We start from the raw sequence: 20,685 nt of genomic DNA, 5'->3' as shown, positions 1-20,685 counted from the left end.
TGGACTCACAGTGTATGGCTTGCTTTATGACATCAAGCGGTGTTTATTATAATCCTCAATGTGTCATCTGTCAAAATACATAGAGCCCTTTTCATTTACAGGATTTCCCTCACTCAGACAACCCAAAATCTGCAAAAGTTACCCAATTAGCGGGAGGGATGGGGGCAACTTCTTGTCGTGCGAGGTGCTTAAGTTCAGAACGGCTGCCAGTCAAAGCCCATACAGCGCTGTGAAGCGCAGAGCCAGAGCTCTGACATCATGTATAGCATACAGTATTACTGTACAGCCACTGCGTTCCAATTTAGGCATTTATCAGTGCACAAATCTGCCATTTTCAACCCGTTTAAAATAACTTCTAATATCCATTCCCCTTGAATGGGATTTGTGCTTACAGGGTAAGACAACCATTATGTAATTTTGTAATTTGGGGGAACTATTCCTTTCAGCTGTACAGAACAAAAGCTATTGTCAATACATTTTGGAATTAAATGATTTCTTCAATGCCTCATCATGTAACAGGTCGCTTTTACACCCCTTTTCTAATTTGTTCTTCCTTTCTTGGCAAAAATCATCTCTACTAATATCTAACAGGATATTATCAATCAATTACCAACCAATAAAACCATATCATTACAGTAGTACAACACATTCATCTGTGTTGGAGCCCTACAGGATCCAGTCTCTGCCAACACACACTACAGTGTGGGCGTGAGTAGGGAGAGCGGGAGAGGCTATTTTCCGCTAGTTTGTCTAAATATTGTAATTTTTCTTGGCAACGCTCAGTGTTGATTTCTTAGGAAGTTTCTGTTAATTTAGAGTGATGTCTCGTTTATTAGCGACTTGATGGCTTTTTACAGTGGTGCCATGGTGACAGGAGTGTGTGTGTGAGTGACAAGAACTGCTTATTCCACCCCCCCAATTATAATTGAAAAGCATTATTCACAAAAGCATTGTACTTCAGCTTCTCAGACTTCTCTGTTGCGTTATTGAATAATAACTTTGAACTGCTTTGCTCTGTTCTCATGGAAGTGGAAGAAAACAAGAATAATCATAATCTTTCACAGAGTCTGGGACCAGCCGGTGATTTACTCTTTTTCCAAGGCGTTTATTGAGTGCATTTTTAGTACAATAGTTCTCAGAAAGTTACTGCTTTCAAACTCGGACACATACTTGTCATCACAATATACAAGTGGTAGCTATACAGAGAGGGAAACAAAGGAAAGAAAACACGCATTCGGCTCCTACGTCCTGTGTGTACTGCAAAGTGAGGTCATCATCCCTGCCGTGCTGTCTTCATCCTTATTGGCTGCCTGAGCAATGCTGGGTCTGCTGTGTGTGTGTGTGTGTGTGTGTGTGTGTGTGTGTGTGTGTGTGTGTGTGTGTGTGTGTGTGTGTGTGTGTGTGTGTGTGTGTGTTTATATGTGTGTCCATTATCTGAAATAGAAGAACACATACAAATAGAGGAATTATCTTCAACTAAAACAACCCTTTCTGAAACAGATTTAACTACACATTTATTCAACAGCAATCATCAGTCGAATGGACACACCCAGGCCCACTTTTCAGACAAAGTTGTAACAAATCAAAACAGATGCATTGTAAAAAAAAAGGAATATCAAAGTAATCCACAATTGAATATATATGTTTTTTTTAGGAGAGAATGGGACAATGACAGCAAATTCTGAAATGGCTATTATGGAGGGAGTGCTAATTGCTTTTTCATGTCACGATTCTGAAGTGGAAGGCTATTAGAGTCAGAATTTTCATAAATCCAACATTAGCAAATGGAAAACGAGAAAAATGGGAATTACAGACTGCTCTGTCATCTCATTCATAGACAGGCATGTTGAATGGCAAATACTTGAGACGTGCCTGAATGGAAGCATAATGGATTGAAATTAGATCCCTCCATTGAATAAACAGACATCATTAATCAGAAGAATGAATAGGTATGCGCAGGGTACTCCGGGCTTGTGTGAATTATGTTGAAAGGGATTTTAAAAGCTAGGTTTCGACCTAAAGAGCTTAATGTATAGGTTGTCATATAGGGTTTATTGAAACAGCTCAGGTGGTCGTAGGCTGTAGCTGAACTACAACAATTAGAACCTACACCAATATACCTTACTTGATGTATAGTGCTACTGTTTCATAGTCCGTCAACCCCTCCCCACTCCCTTTCTTCTCTCATCCCCGCTCATTTTCCCAATAGACACCCACTATCAGGTCTCGGCCCACTCTCTCTTCATTAAGAGAGAGTGGGCCGCTCTGACAGCGGACTCCTTGGTGTGTGTGTATGCCTGTGTGTGTGAATGCTGGCCTCAGCCTCATCTGTCTCCCTCCCCGCGGCTGATCAGACCTCTGTTAGACTGAGGCCCTGAGGCCCCAGCAGGTGGCCTGGTACCGTGCCTGCCTGGGTGCACTGGAGCAGAGAGCCCGAGATGCAGCCATTTCTCAGCCACAGCCAGCTGGGCAGGCCCAGCGAGGCCCAGACCCACATCCAGACCTGGGCCTGAGACAGGTTTTTTAAACTCAGGATAAATGAGCTGGAGCCTGGCCATGAGAAGGAGCGAGGGATGGGCGGATGGATGTGAGACAGAAGGGAAAAGGAAGGGGTGAGGGGGTTGAGGATACTTAATAATCTGCTAATGGGCGGCGATTGATTTCTAATTTCAGACGCCAAGGTGGGTACCTCAGTCTTAGTCATGGAGCGACACCCCTCCTAAAGTAATAACCCATTGCTTGGCACAGGAGTGCAGAAGGCTAGCCAATTCCACAGAATGGTTAGTAGAACAGCAGTCTATGATATCTGTGTTTGGGGAAACAGCAGTTTGTCATGACCTGACACCTGAGGATGTAGTTACAAGAAAATCGATGCAATGAGAGATTACAACCAGACAAAATCTGGTTAAGGTGTCTCGTGTCCCAACATCAGACACTTGCCATAGGCCTACTCTGTAGATGATCAAACATAGGCATACTTGATTTTCCCTCTGCTGTCACTGGAAGGCTTAATTAATATGGCCAATTCACAGCTAACGAGGACTTTGCTATATCTACAGTGTAACATGGGTTGTTACCTTCGCATTGATTGCCTACTTTAGTAAAGTGGACATTTCAGTGGGTTGGTGACTACATTTATTCATAATTGTCTGTTTTGATCTGATTGGGAATAACCCAATTCCCTTTGGTTTCGTCACAGTTATCAGAGCAGTTCCACCATCTTCAACCAGGTTCCTTCACCTTGCTGTCAGACATAGTTGAGATTCAGTGTGATTGGTGCAAGACCAGACAGCCATCTATCTCTAAGACTACACCACACCAATCACACTGCAATCACGGGCTTCTAGCATACACAAGAGCTGGGCTAGTAGTACAATCAACCCTGTGTTCCGAAGCCCTCAGACTCATCATGTCAGCTTCTCCTCCTGGGCCACCATTTACTCCATCTTCAGACATACTTCAGAGGAATACTCTCGCTCTAACTCAAATAGTATCCATGTCCTCAGTAGCCCCCATCTCAAGAATAAACCTCTTCTGCCAGAGGAGGCTGGTGGGAGGGAGTTATATGAGGACGGGCTCGTTATATGACTGGAATGGAAAGGTATCAAACATATGGAAACCACGTGTTTTACTCTGTTCCTTTCATTCCATTCCAGCCATTACAATGACCCCGTCCTCCTAAAGCTCCTTCCACCAATTGCAATAGAGTGTGTTCCACTTATAAACATTGGGGCAAATACTAACTTCCAATTGAGGCGAATTTTCACTGAGTCATCCATTGACATCAGTGTACGACTAAGTGAACATTTGACTTAAGTGGAAATTAAGATTCACCCCGTTATGGACATATTGTCACGGATCCCTCCAGAACTGTGTCATTACGCACACCAAGTCCCCATTTCCCTGATTGTAATTCTATAAATGTGCCCATTGGTTTCCATTGGGCAGTCGATTATTGTTCCATTGTCCGTTGATCGTGTGAGTACCTGTGTTGTTTTGGCTTTTGTGCCGCTTGTATTGCGCAGATGATTATGGGTCTCGAGGTATTTACTCGAGGTACTCCTCGCTCTTTTGTTTGGATTTCAACTCTGTGTTTTGTATATGTGTTTCTTTGGTCTTCGTCCCCTTGCATTTACATGGCACGCTGTAATTTGGGTAATAAAAACCCCTATTACGCATTCCTGTGCCTGTCTCCCGATTCCTATACCATCGTGACATATATAAATGAATATTGGCCAAAGTAGGTAGAGCAGTCACTTAGCAATACTTACAATTGACATAGCTTATAGTGTACTAGTAATAGCTGTAAAACTAGCCACTTAACGTAACAGGTGTGTGGGGATTGAAGTGCAAGCGGAACAACTTTCTTAACGTAACAGGTGTGTGGGGATTGAACTGCAAGCGGAACAACTTTCTTAACTAACAGGTGTGTGGGGGTTGAAGTGCAAGCGGAACAACTTTCTTAAGGTAACAGGTGTGTGGGGATTGAACTGCAAGCGGAACAACTTTCTTAACGTAACAGGTGTGTGGGGATTGAACTGCAAGCGGAACAACTTTCTTAACGTAACAGGTGTGTGGGGATTGAAGTGCAAGCGGAACAACTTTCTTAACGTAACAGGTGTGTGGGGATTGAACTGCAAGCGGAACAACTTTCTTAACGTAACAGGTGTGTGGGGATTGAACTGCAAGCGAAACAACTTTCTTAACTAACAGGTGTGTGGGGGTTGAACTGCAAGCGAAACAACTTTCTTAACTAACAGGTGTGTGGGGATTGAACTGCAAGCGGAACAACTTTCTTAACTAACAGGTGTGTGGGGGTTGAAGTGCAAGCGGAACAACTTTCTTAAGGTAACAGGTGTGTGGGGATTGAACTGCAAGCGGAACAACTTTCTTAACTAACAGGTGTGTGGGGGTTGAAGTGCGAGCGGAACAACTTTCTTAAGGTAACAGGTGTGTGGGGATTGAAGTGCAAGCGGAACAACTTTCTTAAGGTAACAGGTGTGTGGGGATTGAAGTGCGAGCGGAACAACTTTCTTAAGGTAACAGGTGTGTGGGGATTGAAGTGCGAGCGGAACAACTTTCTTAAGGTTACAGGTGTGTGGGGATTGAAGTGCGAGCGGAACAACTTTCTTAAGGTAACAGGTGTGTGGGGATTGAAGTGCGAGCGGAACAACTTTCTTAAGGTAACAGGTGTGTGGGGATTGAAGTGCGAGCGGAACAACTTTCTTAAGGTAACAGGTGTGTGGGGATTGAAGTGCGAGCGGAACAACTTTCTTAAGGTAACAGGTGTGTGGGGATTGAACTGCGAGCGGAACAACTTTCTTAAGGTAACAGGTGTGTGGGGGTTGAAGTGCGAGCGGAACAACTTTCTTAAGGTAACAGGTGTGTGGGGATTGAAGTGCGAGCGGAACAACTTTCTTAAGGTAACAGGTGTGTGGGGGTTGAAGTGCGAGCGGAACAACTTTCTTAAGGTAACAGGTGTGTGGGGATTGAACTGCGAGCGGAACAACTTTCTTAAGGTAACAGGTGTGTGGGGATTGAAGTGCGAGCGGAACAACTTTCTTAAGGTAACAGGTGTGTGGGGATTGAACTGCGAGCGGAACAACTTTCTTAAGGTAACAGGTGTGTGGGGGTTGAACTGCGAGCGGAACAACTTTCTTAAGGTAACAGGTGTGTGGGGATTGAAGTGCGAGCGGAACAACTTTCTTAAGGTAACAGGTGTGTGGGGATTGAAGTGCGAGCGGAACAACTTTCTTAAGGTAACAGGTGTGTGGGGGTTGAAGTGCGAGCGGAACAACTTTCTTAAGGTAACAGGTGTGTGGGGGTTGAAGTGCGAGCGGAACAACTTTCTTAAGGTAACAGGTGTGTGGGGATTGAAGTGCGAGCGGAACAACTTTCTTAAGGTAACAGGTGTGTGGGGGTTGAAGTGCGAGCGGAACAACTTTCTTAAGGTAACAGGTGTGTGGGGGTTGAAGTGCGAGCGGAACAACTTTCTTAAGGTAACAGGTGTGTGGGGATTGAAGTGCGAGCGGAACTCCTTCAAGGTGCTATTCTTTTTTTATTGTGTGTGCGGAGTGCCTCTGTGAGCTGTTTGTCTGTGTTTATCAAGAGGCGCCTGTTGGCTAAGCCAGAACCAGATATTCACACACACACACACACACACACACACACACACACACACACACACACACACACACACACACACACACACAGTGTGGGGAGATGTGAGATGTATTGATTAGTTCATCGGCTGTTTATACGATATGGCTGCCTCTCTCTACAACCAGAATGCCTAGAAAATGTATAGAAAATGAAGGCCCTGTTTTTAATGGCAAACCACTGTGAGACCTGAAATCATAAACTTGACCCCAGCAACTCCCTCTTTCAGATAATTTCTTTCATTACTGTAACTGTTTAACAATTAACACATGAGGATGTACAGCATGATTTTCATTGTCAATACAGTTACTATCAGGATCAATAGCAGATACAGTACATACCGTAGACCTTGGCCAGCAGACGAGACACTATCCACTCTCCTTCCCATTCTTGATGGTTCCAATCACTCCAACACAAACAACAAACAAGTGGAAATAAAGAAAAATACAGAGTCTGTACAAGTAAGTGCTCACCAGCAAGATATGGCATGAATACACTTACATTTAACATGGGCTCTTCAGAGAAGGGACATTTTGTTACTTTTTTTATCCCTATAGTTGTTTTATACACATCTACAGAAAGAGTCATTTGTACATGGTCCTTTGTACATTTACTTCCAGGTCAAAATTCATTCAGGATTGTCCATGTGAACCCTCAACATTGGGGAAAGAAACAAAATGGTGTCTTTATGTTTTGTCCTCCAGAGGGCTAGGTGGCGCTGTAGAGAAACTACATTATGAGTCCATCTCCATCCCAATCCAGTCCACAAAAACGTCATCTTTGCCAAAAAGGCAAGCAGAGAGAGTTTTGTGCATACATATTCATACAAGTCACCTTCAATATGAAGATTTATTCAGAAGATATATTCATATTTAGTTAGAGATATACATATTTATATATATTCTCAGAATCTGGGTGAGGCCGTTTCACTAGTCCTTTGGCAAGGCCATCAACCCAGACATCCACAGGTAGTGTTAAAGTGAAAACATGGTAGAGAATTTCGTTCCCTGCTTTCCTGGTGGAAAAGCAAAACACAATACCAACAAAATGTCAGAGAAGCTCTCCTTTCTAGCCAGTTCAACTTTGGTCGACCTTGAGGAGATCTCAAAAATGTCAAAAGTTTCAAATGAAAAAATATAAGGTGAGAAAAATGTAAAATCAACCATTCACCACTGTTTGTCTCTGTATCATTTTTCCAAAAGTGTGTATATTGATCATGTATATAGAGGTTGAATTGCTTTCTTTCTATACGCATTTCATACTGCTGCTCCTAGCCAGACCAATGCATCCTCATTTCAGTCTTTGAAGAAGGCCGGGGTCAAATGACAAATCAGGGGCCTTCTGATGACATGGGCTGAATCCCAAATCACTTCCTTCCCCTTGCTCCTCCATCTGAGTGGTCATGCACGCCTGCGCCATATGCACAAGTTTACCAAAGCTGAGAGAGTGAAAATGATCGAGGGTGTAGGGGCTAATTTAACCCTCTCACAGCCACTTCGGCCAAGCCAGAAAGGCTGCAGGCTTCAGAGCGAAGTGCTACGGGTCGACGGGTCGGGGGTCATTCCGTGAGGGGTGTAGTCCTAACCCGACACGCACCTCAATATGTTTGGAGAGTACGTGCCTAGTTATATGCCACATGCATTTGTTTACGTCTGATTTCAAGACACGTAACAGATGAAATACTTCTCTAATTAAATGTGTAACTGTTACTGAGGTTAATATCTTGTAAAATGGCCTAGGGGGATTTGTTCATTTCTCACTGGGCACAGACGTCAGTTAAACATAATTTTTTAAATTTACATTTGGTTGAGTTGTCAACTAACGTGAATTCAATGTGAAATCAACAAAAAATGTCACTATGACTTTGGATTTAGGTTCAAAGTTAGGTGAAAAAAATATCTAATTCGCTTACATTGAGGACTATTTGTAAATCCAATCAATTTTCCACGTTGATTCAACATCATCACATTTATTGTTGAAATTATGTGGAAACAACGTTGATTCAACCAGTTTTTGCCCAGTGGGTTGAATTTCATGCTCATTTTATTATTTAAAAGTGAAACATGAATTGTCACGAGTGTGTCCCAAAGGTGATGGATGTATTCATCCCCTGGCCACTCTCTGGAAGTCAACCTCTGAGTTTTGTCACCAACACGTGACAATGGAGGACCCTCTGAACGAGTTGGTAAGGGAGGGGGGGGGTGGTTTGGGATTCACCGATCTTCCTCTTCAAAATGTCTTCCATTTCCTCCTCTCCAGTCTAACATTATCCAGTCAAGACATACATCTGATATTCCCAAAGACTAAATCTCTGTGTCAGTACCAACATATTCTATTATGTAGACCTCACAGATTAAGATTGAAAAAAAACTGCCTCTGAACACATTGAACATCATAACTCAGAATAACTCAGATTAGTGGAAGTTGATAGTTAGTCTTCGTCTGGACCCTGGCCTCCTGGGTAATGATGTTTGATTATATGTTCGATGGGATTAGATGAGAATGATAGTCTCGACCCTGGCGCGTTCCGACGGGTCGGGGGTCATTCGGTGAGGGGTGTAGTCCTTTCTGCTGTAGTCCCTGCCAACCCGAATGCTGCCCGCCCCGTGGCATGGCGCCCCCTCCAGTCATGCCACGGCAGTGGGCGACTGGCACTGGCTCATCTGCACCCGCATGGAGGCGACGTTACTGAGGATCTTCTTCTGGTGGCCCCCCAGGGTGACACCTATCCTCAGGAGGTCTCTGGAGATAGAGAGACAGGCAGATGGGAAGAGAGGGATGGAAAGAGGGAGAGGGGGGAAATACGTCAGTATTGCGTCTGCATCACTGAAGAAGCAAGTACATAAACACACATTCATTTGGTCTCTAACACATTTACACATATAACCAAAGCCCCAAATAATTACTTTCAGGATGGTTTGCCACTGGCTGTGAAGGAGAAAACAACCAACACATATTCCATTAACTTTGTCTGCCTATCATTGATCAAGCTTTTGTTCTCTTTGATTGACAATTAAAACCATGTCGCTACATTTTAGAAACAACATTTTGAAGCCAGATAGATTTCTTAGGGCCAATATTTGGACAGGATCATTTTAAATGAGATGTGTGCGTACGGGCACACTTGCTCATATGAGTGTGTCTGTTTCTGTGTGTGTATGTGTGTTTGTGCATGTACTGTACACCTGTGAATGCGTGTGTGTGTGTATGCAAGACTGCATGCGTGTGAGAGCCTGCATGAGTCTGTGCATGTGTGTGACTCACTTGGATGTAATCTGTGTGTGTACGTGTGTATGTGTGTTTGTGCATGCATGTACTGTACACCTGTGAATGCGTGTGTGTGTGTGTGTGTGTGTGTGTGTGTGTGTGTGTGTGTGTGTGTGTGTGTGTGTACGCAAGGCTGCATGCGTGTGAGAGCCTGCATGAGTCTGTGCATGTGTGTGACTCACTCAGATGTAATCTGTGCCACCAGTTGCAGGGAGGTGAAGCCAGAGTTGAGGAAGTTATCTCTGTACTGGGTCATCTTGATGGCTCCCAGCCACTCTCCCACTGAACTGAAGGTGTTGAAGTCTGGGATAGAATGATCCAACAGGGTCTGGGAAGGCCTGGAAGAGGAGAGGAAGAGTAAGAGAGAGACAGAGTGAGACAGAGAGAGAGAGCTTTGATGGTGGTGTGAGCAGAGGTTTTGACTTTGATGTAATAAACTCATGTTTATTTCACTTTGAGGAAGTCTGGGTTGTGAAGATGTGTATGTCTGTTGTTTGTATATGTTCACACTGCAAAGAAACTACCCACTCCTCTGAAGTAGATCGGGTTCAAACTTGAATCTATTAAATCTCTGTGTGCGTGCCAACGTGAATTGTGTGTGCAACAACTGTGTGTGCGTGTGTGTGTGCGTGTTAGTAATTCTGATCGTTCCGAACGGCAAGAATAAGTGGAGGATATGCTTTGATGTAATATAAAGTAATAAACTCATGTTTATTTCAGTTTAAGGAAGCCTGCGTGTGCCTGGGTTGCGAAGGTGTTTATGTGTGCACCAACCACTGCTTTAAAGTTGATGGGGAGAAAAAGTCAAAGTGCTTCGGTGTGTGTGAGCGCGGCTGTGTGTGGGTCTCTACGTACTGCATCACAATGCAAAGGAAATGGCGGGGATTAAGTGTGCGTGTGTGTGTGTGTGTGTGTGGTGGTCCTACACATACATTCATGTACGCTACACTTACACTGCAGGGATGCTTGCCACTTGTTTCAGACTGGCTGGGTTACGGATCATCTTGTCCAGGGTGTTGACGATGTCAGCGAAGCGCGGCCGCGCGTTACGGTCCTTCTGCCAGCAGTCCAGCATGAGCTGGTGCAGAGCCGAGGGGCAGTCCATGGGAGGGGGCAGCCGGTAGTCCTGCTCTATGGCATTGATCACCTGGGGACGGAGAGGGTGGGCAGAGGGTCACAAGGTAGTCAGTCAGGGTCGCGTTAGACAGGACTATTGTGGAGAAGGTAGAAGGTAGTGAGTGGATGGTGGTCATTAGAACTGGGTTTAATCTCGCTCAAGCCGATAAGGTAGATGAGGTCGAATAGAAAACCATTGCCAGACGGGACCATTGGGAAGGCCAATTGGGAAGACATCTGAGGGTAGTCACTAAACTTATGATCAAAGGAGATCAATAATGTGTAGTAAAGCAGAGAAGTGTGAGAAAAAGCGGATGTTTGTAGAGGCCTTTTGTTTCCCTTTTCCTAAACCCCTTTGCTAAATCATTTTGTGCCATTAAGTGGTTAGTGAGCAATTCACTCAGCGTCTGTATAACATTTTTTATTAAAAAACAACGTTTTTGGACATGTGTTTATTTTTTTATGTAAAATTCTCACGAGACAGACCTTGTTTTCGGACACGTGAAGTTTCACATGTATATTTCACACACTTTTCGTCTAAGGTCTAAAGTCCCTCCCAATGTGTTCTCCAATCTTATAAAACAGTTTAGAAAAAGCCTCAGTGCCTTTATCCTTTTTTGACCCCTATCTTTTGGAGAGAGAAAAATACGATGTACTTGTTCCACAAAATCTCCTTCTCTGAGCAATTGTATTAGTATAAAATAATATAATACAATTTTAAAAAAATCACCATACAATACAGCTCAGTATTTGTATTATCTATTTTATACAATCTTTTATGATCATCTTTATCAAGGGTGCCAATAACTTGGACCTGGCTGTATACTCTGACACTATGGGAAAGTGCCTTGGGAATAGGCTGACTGCATATACAGTAACTATAGAAAGACGAGCGCTGTCTCGCTCTCTAAATCGTAGCGTGTTCATAGAGTATACCATATGACGGATTGTTAACCCTTGTATGTAGATGCAATCTTTCAAATGAAACGGTTGAATCAAGGCAAAGCCAAGAAAAGCCGATACAGGATAGAGATTCTAGGGTGTAAAAATGAATTATCATCAGAAATGCGAAGATGCACTATAGGTGTCCATGCTACCACTGAGACCTGTGCAATTCAGCAGAATCTTGATAAATGGTGCATGTGTGTGTGTGTGTGTGTGTGTGTGTGTGTGTGTGTGTGTGTGTGTGTGTGTGTGTATTTGTGTGTGTGTGTGTACATGCATGGGTGAGTGGGCATGTGTATGAGTGTAGTTGTCAGTGCATTATTTGTGTGTGAGCCCGTGTCTATGTGTGCTTTTGTGTGCATAATGCATGTGTGTGAGAGTGTGTGTATGTGTGTGTGTTATTAATGTACACCAGGGTTTCTGTTAGGAAAATGTGATTCCGGACACTTGATCGGTAACATTTTAATTTCCTGGACATTTGAGAAATGTACCGAACCCATATGCATTGGGTGTGTAACCTGATTAGTGTGTCCACCCATGGTGCTCAGAATGACAGAAATCACATTTAGAATATGGTAATTCATATTAGCAGAACATTCAAGTCAAGGATGCAACGATATGTGGTCATTCTTACCCAATTCTGATCTGCAGTTTGAAGATGATAGAATAACTGTCCATAATTCACTTTTCGACAGCAAGATGAGTAACGAACAGCAAAATCACTAGCCTATGTCAATCTACTATAGTAGAAAAGTTTAGGCTACCTATTCTATTGGTCAGCTTATCGAGAAATAAATAGCCTATTCCAAACAGACTCTGGGACAGTTGTGGAACAATAGATACAAATTCATACAACCAGTAGGCCTGCAACAGATCATAAACTCAAAATGTTGATAAACTATTATTTCTTCACGTTATCAGTGTCACAATGCGCACAATGCAGTAGGCTAAGAGCGAAAGTTTGTTCCATAATGCAATTAACGGGATAACACCGTTGTCAAAAGGACACTGTGCATGCGAGCGGTTTCATGACAGAGATTAAAATATCCATAAAAAAATTATAAAGAGAGGAGATATAATAGGCTACTTTGAAGCAAGGTAAGACATGCCTCATAATATGTATTAAAACCTTCAGGTTTCCAAAAATGAAATATATGTTTTCAAAATGCTTAATGCCTCCAACTTATTGCAAAGTGGGGTCTGATGAAGCCTGCCTTCCGTTGCCATTTGATGCTGTGTTCAAAACAACTGGGAACTTGGAAATCTCAGACTTCAGTTGTTTAATACAACTGGGAAAAAACTAGTTTTGAACGGTCATCCATCTCGTAATTCCAACTTGGGAACTCTGGCCTCTTTCTAGAGCTCTGACTTTCTGACCTGAAGATCACTGTTGTCATCATTTGACCTTGTATTTTTCAGAATTCTTGCGCTGTCTGACAGATTTACCACTCCAAGGCCCGTACAAATCAGCTGGGCTAGACAATCTGGACCCTCTCTTTCTAAAATTATCCTCCGCCATTGTTGCAACCCCTATTACCAGTCTGTTCAACCCCTCTTTCATATTGTCCGAGATCCCTAAAGATTGGAAAGTTGCCGCGGTCATCCCCCTCTTCAAAGGGGGTGACACTCTAGACCCAAACTGTTATCCATCCTGCCCTACCTTTCTAAGGTCTTCGAAAGCCAAGTTAACAAACAGATCACTGACCATTTCGAATCCCACCGTACCTTCTCCGCTGTGCAATCCGGTTTCCGAGCTGGTCATGGGTGCACCTCAGCCACGCTCAAGGTACTAAACGATATCATAACCGGCATCGATAAAAGACAGTACTGTGCAGCTGTCTTCATCGACCTGGCCAAGGCTTTCAACTCTGTCAATCACCGTATTCTTATCGGCAGACTCAATAGCCTTGGTTTCTCAAATGACTGCCTCGCCTGGTTCACCAACTACTTCGCAGACAGAGTTCAGTGTGTCAAATCGGAGGGCCTGTTGTCCGGACCTCTGGCAGTTTCTATGGGGGTGCCACAGGGTTCAGTTCTCGGGCCGACTCTTTTCTCTGTATATATCAACGATGTCGCTCTTGCTGCGGGTGATACCCTGATCCACCTCTACGCAGACGACACCATTCTGTATACATCTGGCCCTTCTTTGGACACTGTGTTAACTAACCTCCAAACGAGCTTCAATGCCATACAACACTCCTTCCGTGGCCTCCAACTGCTCTTAAACGCTAGCAAAACCAAATGCATGCTTTTCAACCGTTCGCTGCCCGCAACCGCCCACCCGACTAGCATCACTACTCCGGACGGTTCTGACCTAGAATACGTGGACAACTACAAATACCTAGGTGTCTGGCTAGACTGTAAACTCTCCTTCCAGACTCATATCAAACATCTCCAATCCAAAATCGAATCTAGAATCGGCTTTCTATTTTGCAACAAAGCCTCCTTCACTCACGCCGCCAAACTTACCCTAGTAAAACTGACTATCCTACCGATCCTCGACTTCGGCGATGTCATCTACAAAATAGCTTCCAATACTCTACTCAGCAAATTGGATGTAGTCTATCAGTGCCATCCGTTTTGTTACCAAAGCGCCTTATACCACCCAAAACTGCGACCTGTATGCTCTAGTCGGCTGGCCTTCGCTACATATTCGTCGCCAGACCCACTGGCTCCAGGTCATCTATAAGTCTATGTTAGGTAAAGCTCCGCCTTATCTCAGCTGACTGGTCACGATAACAACACCCACCAGTCACACGTGCTCCAGCAGGTATATCTCACTGGTCATCCCTTAAGCCAACACCTCCTTTGGCCGCCTTCCCTTCCAGTTCTCTGCTGCCAGTGATGGGAAGGAATTGCAAAAATCGCTGAAGCTGGAGACTTACATTTCCCTCACTAACTTTAAACATCAGCTATCTGAGCAGCTAACCGATCGCTGCAGCTGTACATAGTCCATCTGTAAATAGCCCACCCAATCTACCTACCTCATCCAAATACTGTTTTTATTTTATTTACTTTTCTGCTCTTTTGCACACCAATATCACTACTTACACACCATCATCTGCTCAGCTATCACTCCAGTGTTAATATGCTAAATTGTAATTACTTTGCTACTATGGCCTATTTATTGCCTTACCACCTCATGCCATTTGCACACACTGTATATAGACTTTCTTTTTTCCTATTGTGTTACTGACTGTACGCTTGTTTATTCCATGTGTAACTCTGTGTTGTTGTTTCTGTCGCACTGCTTTGCTTTATCTTGGCCAGGTCGCAGTTGTAAATGAGAACTTGTTCTCAACTAGCTTACCTGGTTAAATAAAGGTGAAATATATATATAGATTTTTTAAAGGCTCTGTATTTGTATGCTGTACGTGTGTGATAAATAACATAGCCTACATAAAGAATATATTGTACACGCAGCAATTTAATTCCACAAAATTATGCAAATTGACCTATAGACCGACAAGCATCTCAAGTCAAATGTATTTCCATCAGTGAATAGGCTGAAAAACATTATTTTGCAATGGCCTGCGCCAATTTTATTTAGCAGCCTTTGTATTTGTTAAACGGAATAACTAATGGAAACCCACATATATGTGTGTGTGTGTGTTCTGACTGAAGAGAACAGCAGGCCATGCTGTAAGCAGTGCCAGGCCTCCTCCCTGTGTGTGTGTCCCACCAGTCGCTGCCTGCATGCTGGCCCAGAGAGGGAACATCTGCTGGGTTGGCCAGCCCTGGTGGACCAGGCTCCAGAGAGACGGCTGGGGATATGGAGCTCATTGGTGTGTGTGTGTTTGTATTCTATGACACAACATTAAAAACTAGAAGGTTCACCTTTTATCTGGATGCTCATTCATTGTAAAACGGGCTAGATTGATTGAAATTTGATTGATCTGAATATTAGTTCAAAAGTTCAACATGACAATAATACTCACATCCTGGTTGGACATGTCCCAGTAAGGTCTCTCTCCGAATGACATCACCTCCCACATGACGATGCCGTAGCTCCACACGTCACTGGCTGAGGTGAACTTCCTGTAGGCGATGGCCTCTGGAGCTGTCCACCTCACTGGGATCTTACCCCCCTGAGGGAGATGGGGAGAGAGGGGGAGGGATAGGGGGATAGAGAGAGAGAGAGAGAGACAGCAGAAATGACATGATTAGTCCAATAAAATAACCAGATATGCTCATTCCAAACCCTTCTAACCAAAAGACAACTGCCCCCCCCCCCCTCTCCCTATCGATCCAGCAGCAAGGGATTGTACCTATGCCCCCCCTCTTAATATGATCTGCCCTTCACACATCGACCCACAGCACGTCTCTCCCTCCGGCCATCTCTACCCCTGAGTTTGAATAAAGAGGGATTTGGTTGGGGTTTGAGCGCGCCTGTCGAGCGTGTCTGTTTGTAATTGGACTACCTGGGCCTGGGGCGAGTCATGCACGGCCCTGATTGAAATTGCCGGGTGGCTTGTTTAAGATTCCCTCCACACACACTAACCTGTTTGTGGACCACTTGGTGGTTTCTATTGTATCCGGCCAGCTTAATAATGCCAATTAGTTCAACCTGGGAATGTGTAGATAAGTCGGGTTTGAAAGGACAGACGGGAGAGCTAGACAAGGCCCACCCTGCTCTCCTGGCTTTCTCGCACAGGACCGGGAGGTGTGTTTTGTATGTGTGTGCGTGTGTGTAGATGTGTGTCATCTGCTTTTTGCTTGTGTGTGGCTGTATGTGCATGCACAAGCATCAATGAATGTGTGTGTGTGTGTAGAGGTCCAGACTCAAACTCAGCTCATTAAGGCCCAGCTCAGAGTGTTTGACCTCTGGGAGCTCCTGACCCTGAACATGATGTTAACCTCGGACCTCAGTGGAGGCTGTTGTCAGGGTGTATGGTTTGGGAACACAGGCCTGAGCTGTTACACAGACAGACAGACAGACAGACAGACAGACAGACAGACAGACAGACAGACAGACAGACAGACAGACAGAGAGAGAGACAGAGAGACAGAGAGACAGAGAGACAGAGAGACAGAGAGACAGAGAGACAGAGACAGAAAAAAGAAAGAAAAAAATACTATCTTTCTAAGCTCTGATGACTTTTCTGCTGATCCCAGGCACCAAAAGGCTTTCTCTTGTCTAAGTTCTGTCTCAAGGCTATAGAAAAATACATGAAACTCCATCCACACCAATGAAAATAAAGACCCGGCTCTCATCTCTAACTTTGTCAGAGCCATGCTTCAAGCCGACTATTTCAACTTGGACACCAGATAAAAAGAAAGTATGAAACATTTTAACAATGCCTCTTCCATGTTCCTCTCTCGGAGCTGTGATCTTAATATTCTCTCTCTCTCTCTCTCTCTCTCTCTCTCTCTCTCTCTCTCTCTCTCTCACCCACCCACCCACCCTGGGGGAGCTCTGTCGTCACCGTGGCCTGGGTAAAGACGCTCGCCGTACAAGACCCCCGTGCCTCCCTGCATCGCTTTGCGCAGGTCCTAGCAGAAAGGCTAGGACTGCGGGAGGCAGCTATGCAGATCATTAGTAATTATCGCTGTGGGCGAGCTATCTGCAAGCACACGGGTCAAAACAACACTTTAATAACACAAAGTGCTGCAGAACAGAACAAGAAGGCAAATATATAATAAAAGCATTGGATGCAGTGGAGGCTGCTGAGGGGAGGACGGCTCATAATAATGTCTGGAAAGGAGTGAACGGAATGGTATCAAACACATGGAAACCATTTGTTTGATGTATTTGATGCCATTCCACTGAATCCACTCCAGCCATTACCATGAGCCCGTCCTCCCCAATTAAGGTGCCATCAACCTCCTGTGATTGAATGTTGTTTTTTTTCTTTATTAACTCAGGAGGAGAAAAGAGAGAGAGAATACCCCAGGGAGGAAGAGGAGAGAGGGAGGAAAAGAGAAAGAGAGGGGAATTAAAACGGGTCTAGTGTCCACACAGCCAAACAGACGCTTTGTGGAGCCTGGGAGAATAGAGAGAGAATGTGTGTGTGTGTCTGAGCCAGAAAGTAATTTCATTCACTGGGTGAAAAGTACAAGCCAGTAAAAAAGTAAGATTCTGTTCTCTTTGGTGGCCTTGAGTCTTAGAGAGCACACACAGAGGCATGTTCAACTACACAAGCCAAACCATACAACAACCTCCAGCCAAGCTCCATCAATTTCTTCAGCTAGCTGCTCATCACGTAAAGAATACGCACAATGCATTTCATTGAGACATCTTAACGTCGGCATGAGAGCATAATTGTTGTTCTCTCACCACCCTTCGGAAACGACGTTATATTTACAAAGGGACTCCACAGAAAAAAAGAAGAAAAAAAAACAACAACGAAGCCTAATATTTTCAATGTTCCCTGCAATCACACCTGCAACCCTGCACAGATGACTATTAAACACTGAATACGACTCAGTAATACACTTGATTATTGCAGACCTACCATACCATCACTTCAAACAGACAAGTTACCTCCAGATAACCTTCAAGTCAACAAGACGAGCCGAAGGGATTGGTTCTGACTAGATGTGACGGCTTGTAACAGGTCGTGACCCGTTGTGACAGGTAAAGTGACAGGTGTAGTGGCTCATCTGGGGTAGACATGCTGGGAGCAGAGTGGGCAGAGTGCTGTCAGGGTTAAGGAGGATCACGGGACGTGGGCGAGCGGTGTGGCGTTTTGTGACAGACAGGTACGCAGTGTGTGTGGAGGAGCTCCCTTTACACACACGACATGTAGGAGACGTGGGACACCTGCCATTGCTACAATAACGTGTACTATGATAGACGTAGTATGTTTCCAGTAATTCAATGGAGTATGTCACTGGCGATCTATAGACTGAAGGGTGTCAAATGGCAGTGTGTATCGCTCCAAACAAACTGAATCAATGCCGCGCCCTGGTGTCCCAGGAAACATTGACTAAATACCCTGCAAGCTCTTCTCCCACAAAACTTCTCAATCCTCTAACTCTCTGTTGTTTTGTTTTTCATTGCTGATGCATGCAACCTATGCCACTCCATCTCTCGAAGAGATATCAATGAGTACCATCATGTGGTTACTAAAGTAGCAGCTGTCCCCAAATGCAGATTTATTCCCCTCCGGTGGAAGACAAATCTGTGAACTCCCAGTAATGGGGCAGACACACAGACTCTGCCCCAACTTCTCTGTAATCCATTCCTAAACAATGCATACTCAAATGGTCCCGAGCACATTTACATAGGCTAGGCAAAGTGCTCCATCAACTGCCGTTTATGTCCCGAAAGCAACGATTGCTGGCACTGGCAGTCTGCCCAAATACAGAGAGTAGAGAGTAGAGAGAGAGAGAGAAAACACACCCCAGGGACTGTCTGGGAGAGGCGGGCCCTTCTACAGTTCCACTGTCTTAAGTGCAATGGAGAATAGGTTCCCACTTAAAACGTCAAGGGAAGTTATATTTGACTCCATGGAACTATTTCAGGCATCATTTCACAAAGTGCCCACATAGAGTAATCTACTGCTATTTATTTCAATTATATAGTTTAGTGTAGGAGTCTATGGTCCTCTACCTTATGACAAAGTTGTAGTAACACACATTTCTCAGGGGTTCTCAAAGTGATATCAAATAACATTGTACTTGTCACATGCACCTTATAGTGAAATGCTTACTGACAAGCCCTTAATCACAATGCAGTTTTAAGAAAAATACCTAAAGAAAAATAAGAAATAAAAGTAACAATAATTAAAGAGCAGCAGTAAAATAACAATACTAAAAATATGTACAGGGGTTACCGGTACAGAGTCAATGTGCGTGGGCACCGGTTAGTCGAGGTAATTGAGGTAATATATACATGTAGGTAGAGTTATTAAAGTGACTTATGCACTTAAATAGAGAGAACAGTCTATGACTAGGGTGGCTGGAGTCATTGACAATTTTTAGGGCCTTCCTCTGACACCGCCTGGTATAGAGGTCCTAGATGGCAGGAAGCTTGGCCCCAGTGATGTACTGGGCCGTATGCACTACCATCTGCAGTGCCTTGTGGTCGGAGGCTTAGTTGCCATACCAGGCGGTGATGCAACCAGTCAGGATGCTCTCGATGGTGCAGCTGTAGAACCTTTTGAGGATCTGAGGACCCATGCCAAATCTTTTCAGTCTCCTGAGGGAGAATAGGTTTTGTCGCGTCCTCTTCATGACTGTCTTGGTGTGCTTGGACCATGTTAGTTTGTTGGTGATGTGGACACCAAGAAACTTGAAGCTCTCAACCTGCTCCACTACAGCCCCGTCGATGAGAAATGGGGCATGCTTGGTCCTCCTTTTACTGTAGCCCACAATCATCTCCTTAGACTTGATCATGTTGAGGGAGAGGCTGTTGTCCTGGCACCACACAGCCAGGTCTCTGAACTCCTCCCTATATGCTGTCTTGTCGTTGTTGGTGATGAGGCCTACCACTGTTGTGTTATCAGCAAACTTAATGATGGTGTTGGAGTCGCGCCTTGCCGTGCAGTCATTAGTGAACAGGGAGTACAGGAGGGGACTGAGCACGCACCCCTGAGGGGCCCCCGTTTTGAGGATCAGTGTGGCGGATGTGTGGTTACCTACCCTTACCACCTGGGGGCGGCCCGTCAGGATGTCCAGGATTCACTTTTTATTATATTTGTAATTATTTCACCTTTATTTAACCAGGTAGGCCAGTTGAGAACAAGTTCTCATTTACAACTGCGACCTGGCCAAGATAAAGCAAAGCACTGCGACAAAAACAACAAAGAGTTAAACATGGGATAAATAACTGTACAGTCAATAACACAATAGAAAAATATGTATACAGTGTGTGCAAATGAAGTAAGGAGGTAAGGCAATAAATAGGCCAATAGTGGCGAAGTAATTACAATTTAGCAATTTACACTGGAGTGATATATGTGCAGATTAGGATGTGCAAGTAGAAATACTGGTGTGCAAAAGTGCAGAAAAACAAATATGGCGATGAGGTAGATGGTTGGATGGGCTATTTACAGATGGGCTGTGTACAGCTGCAGCGATCGGTAAGCTGCTCTGACAGCTGATGCTTAAAGTTAGTGAGGGAGATATAAGTCTCCAACTTCAGTGATTTTTGTATTTCATTCCAGTCATTGGCAGCAGAGAACTGGAAGGAAAGGTGGCCAAAGTAGATGTTGGCTTTGGGGATGACCAATGAAATATACCTGCTGGAGCGCG

General features: G+C 44.3%; 1 protein-coding gene across 4 annotated transcripts in view; it reads right to left on the bottom strand.

The window, feature by feature from the left end:
• Window positions 1-1,084: 1,084 nt before the first annotated feature.
• LOC115156861 (ephrin type-B receptor 1) overlaps window positions 1,085-20,685 on the bottom strand; it is a 298,565-nt gene continuing 278,964 nt past the window's right edge. For 3 of the 4 annotated variants that reach the window (XM_029704639.1, XM_029704640.1, XM_029704641.1), the window contains exons 13-16: window positions 15,426-15,575; window positions 10,380-10,573; window positions 9,609-9,764; window positions 6,054-8,901 (exon numbers count right to left, since the gene is read on the bottom strand). In XM_029704639.1, coding sequence (XP_029560499.1) covers window positions 8,787-8,901; window positions 9,609-9,764; window positions 10,380-10,573; window positions 15,426-15,575 — 615 coding nt within the window. In that variant the 3' untranslated portion in view covers window positions 6,054-8,786. Of the gene's footprint in view, window positions 1,435-6,053; window positions 8,902-9,608; window positions 9,765-10,379; window positions 10,574-15,425; window positions 15,576-20,685 lie in introns of those variants that run through there. The other variant, XR_003868337.1, reaches the window with a different exon arrangement.

The sequence above is a fragment of the Salmo trutta genome, chromosome 21 (assembly GCF_901001165.1).
Source record: "Salmo trutta chromosome 21, fSalTru1.1, whole genome shotgun sequence".
NCBI lineage: Eukaryota > Metazoa > Chordata > Actinopteri > Salmoniformes > Salmonidae > Salmo > Salmo trutta.
This window is presented reverse-complemented; position numbering and strand designations above follow the sequence as displayed.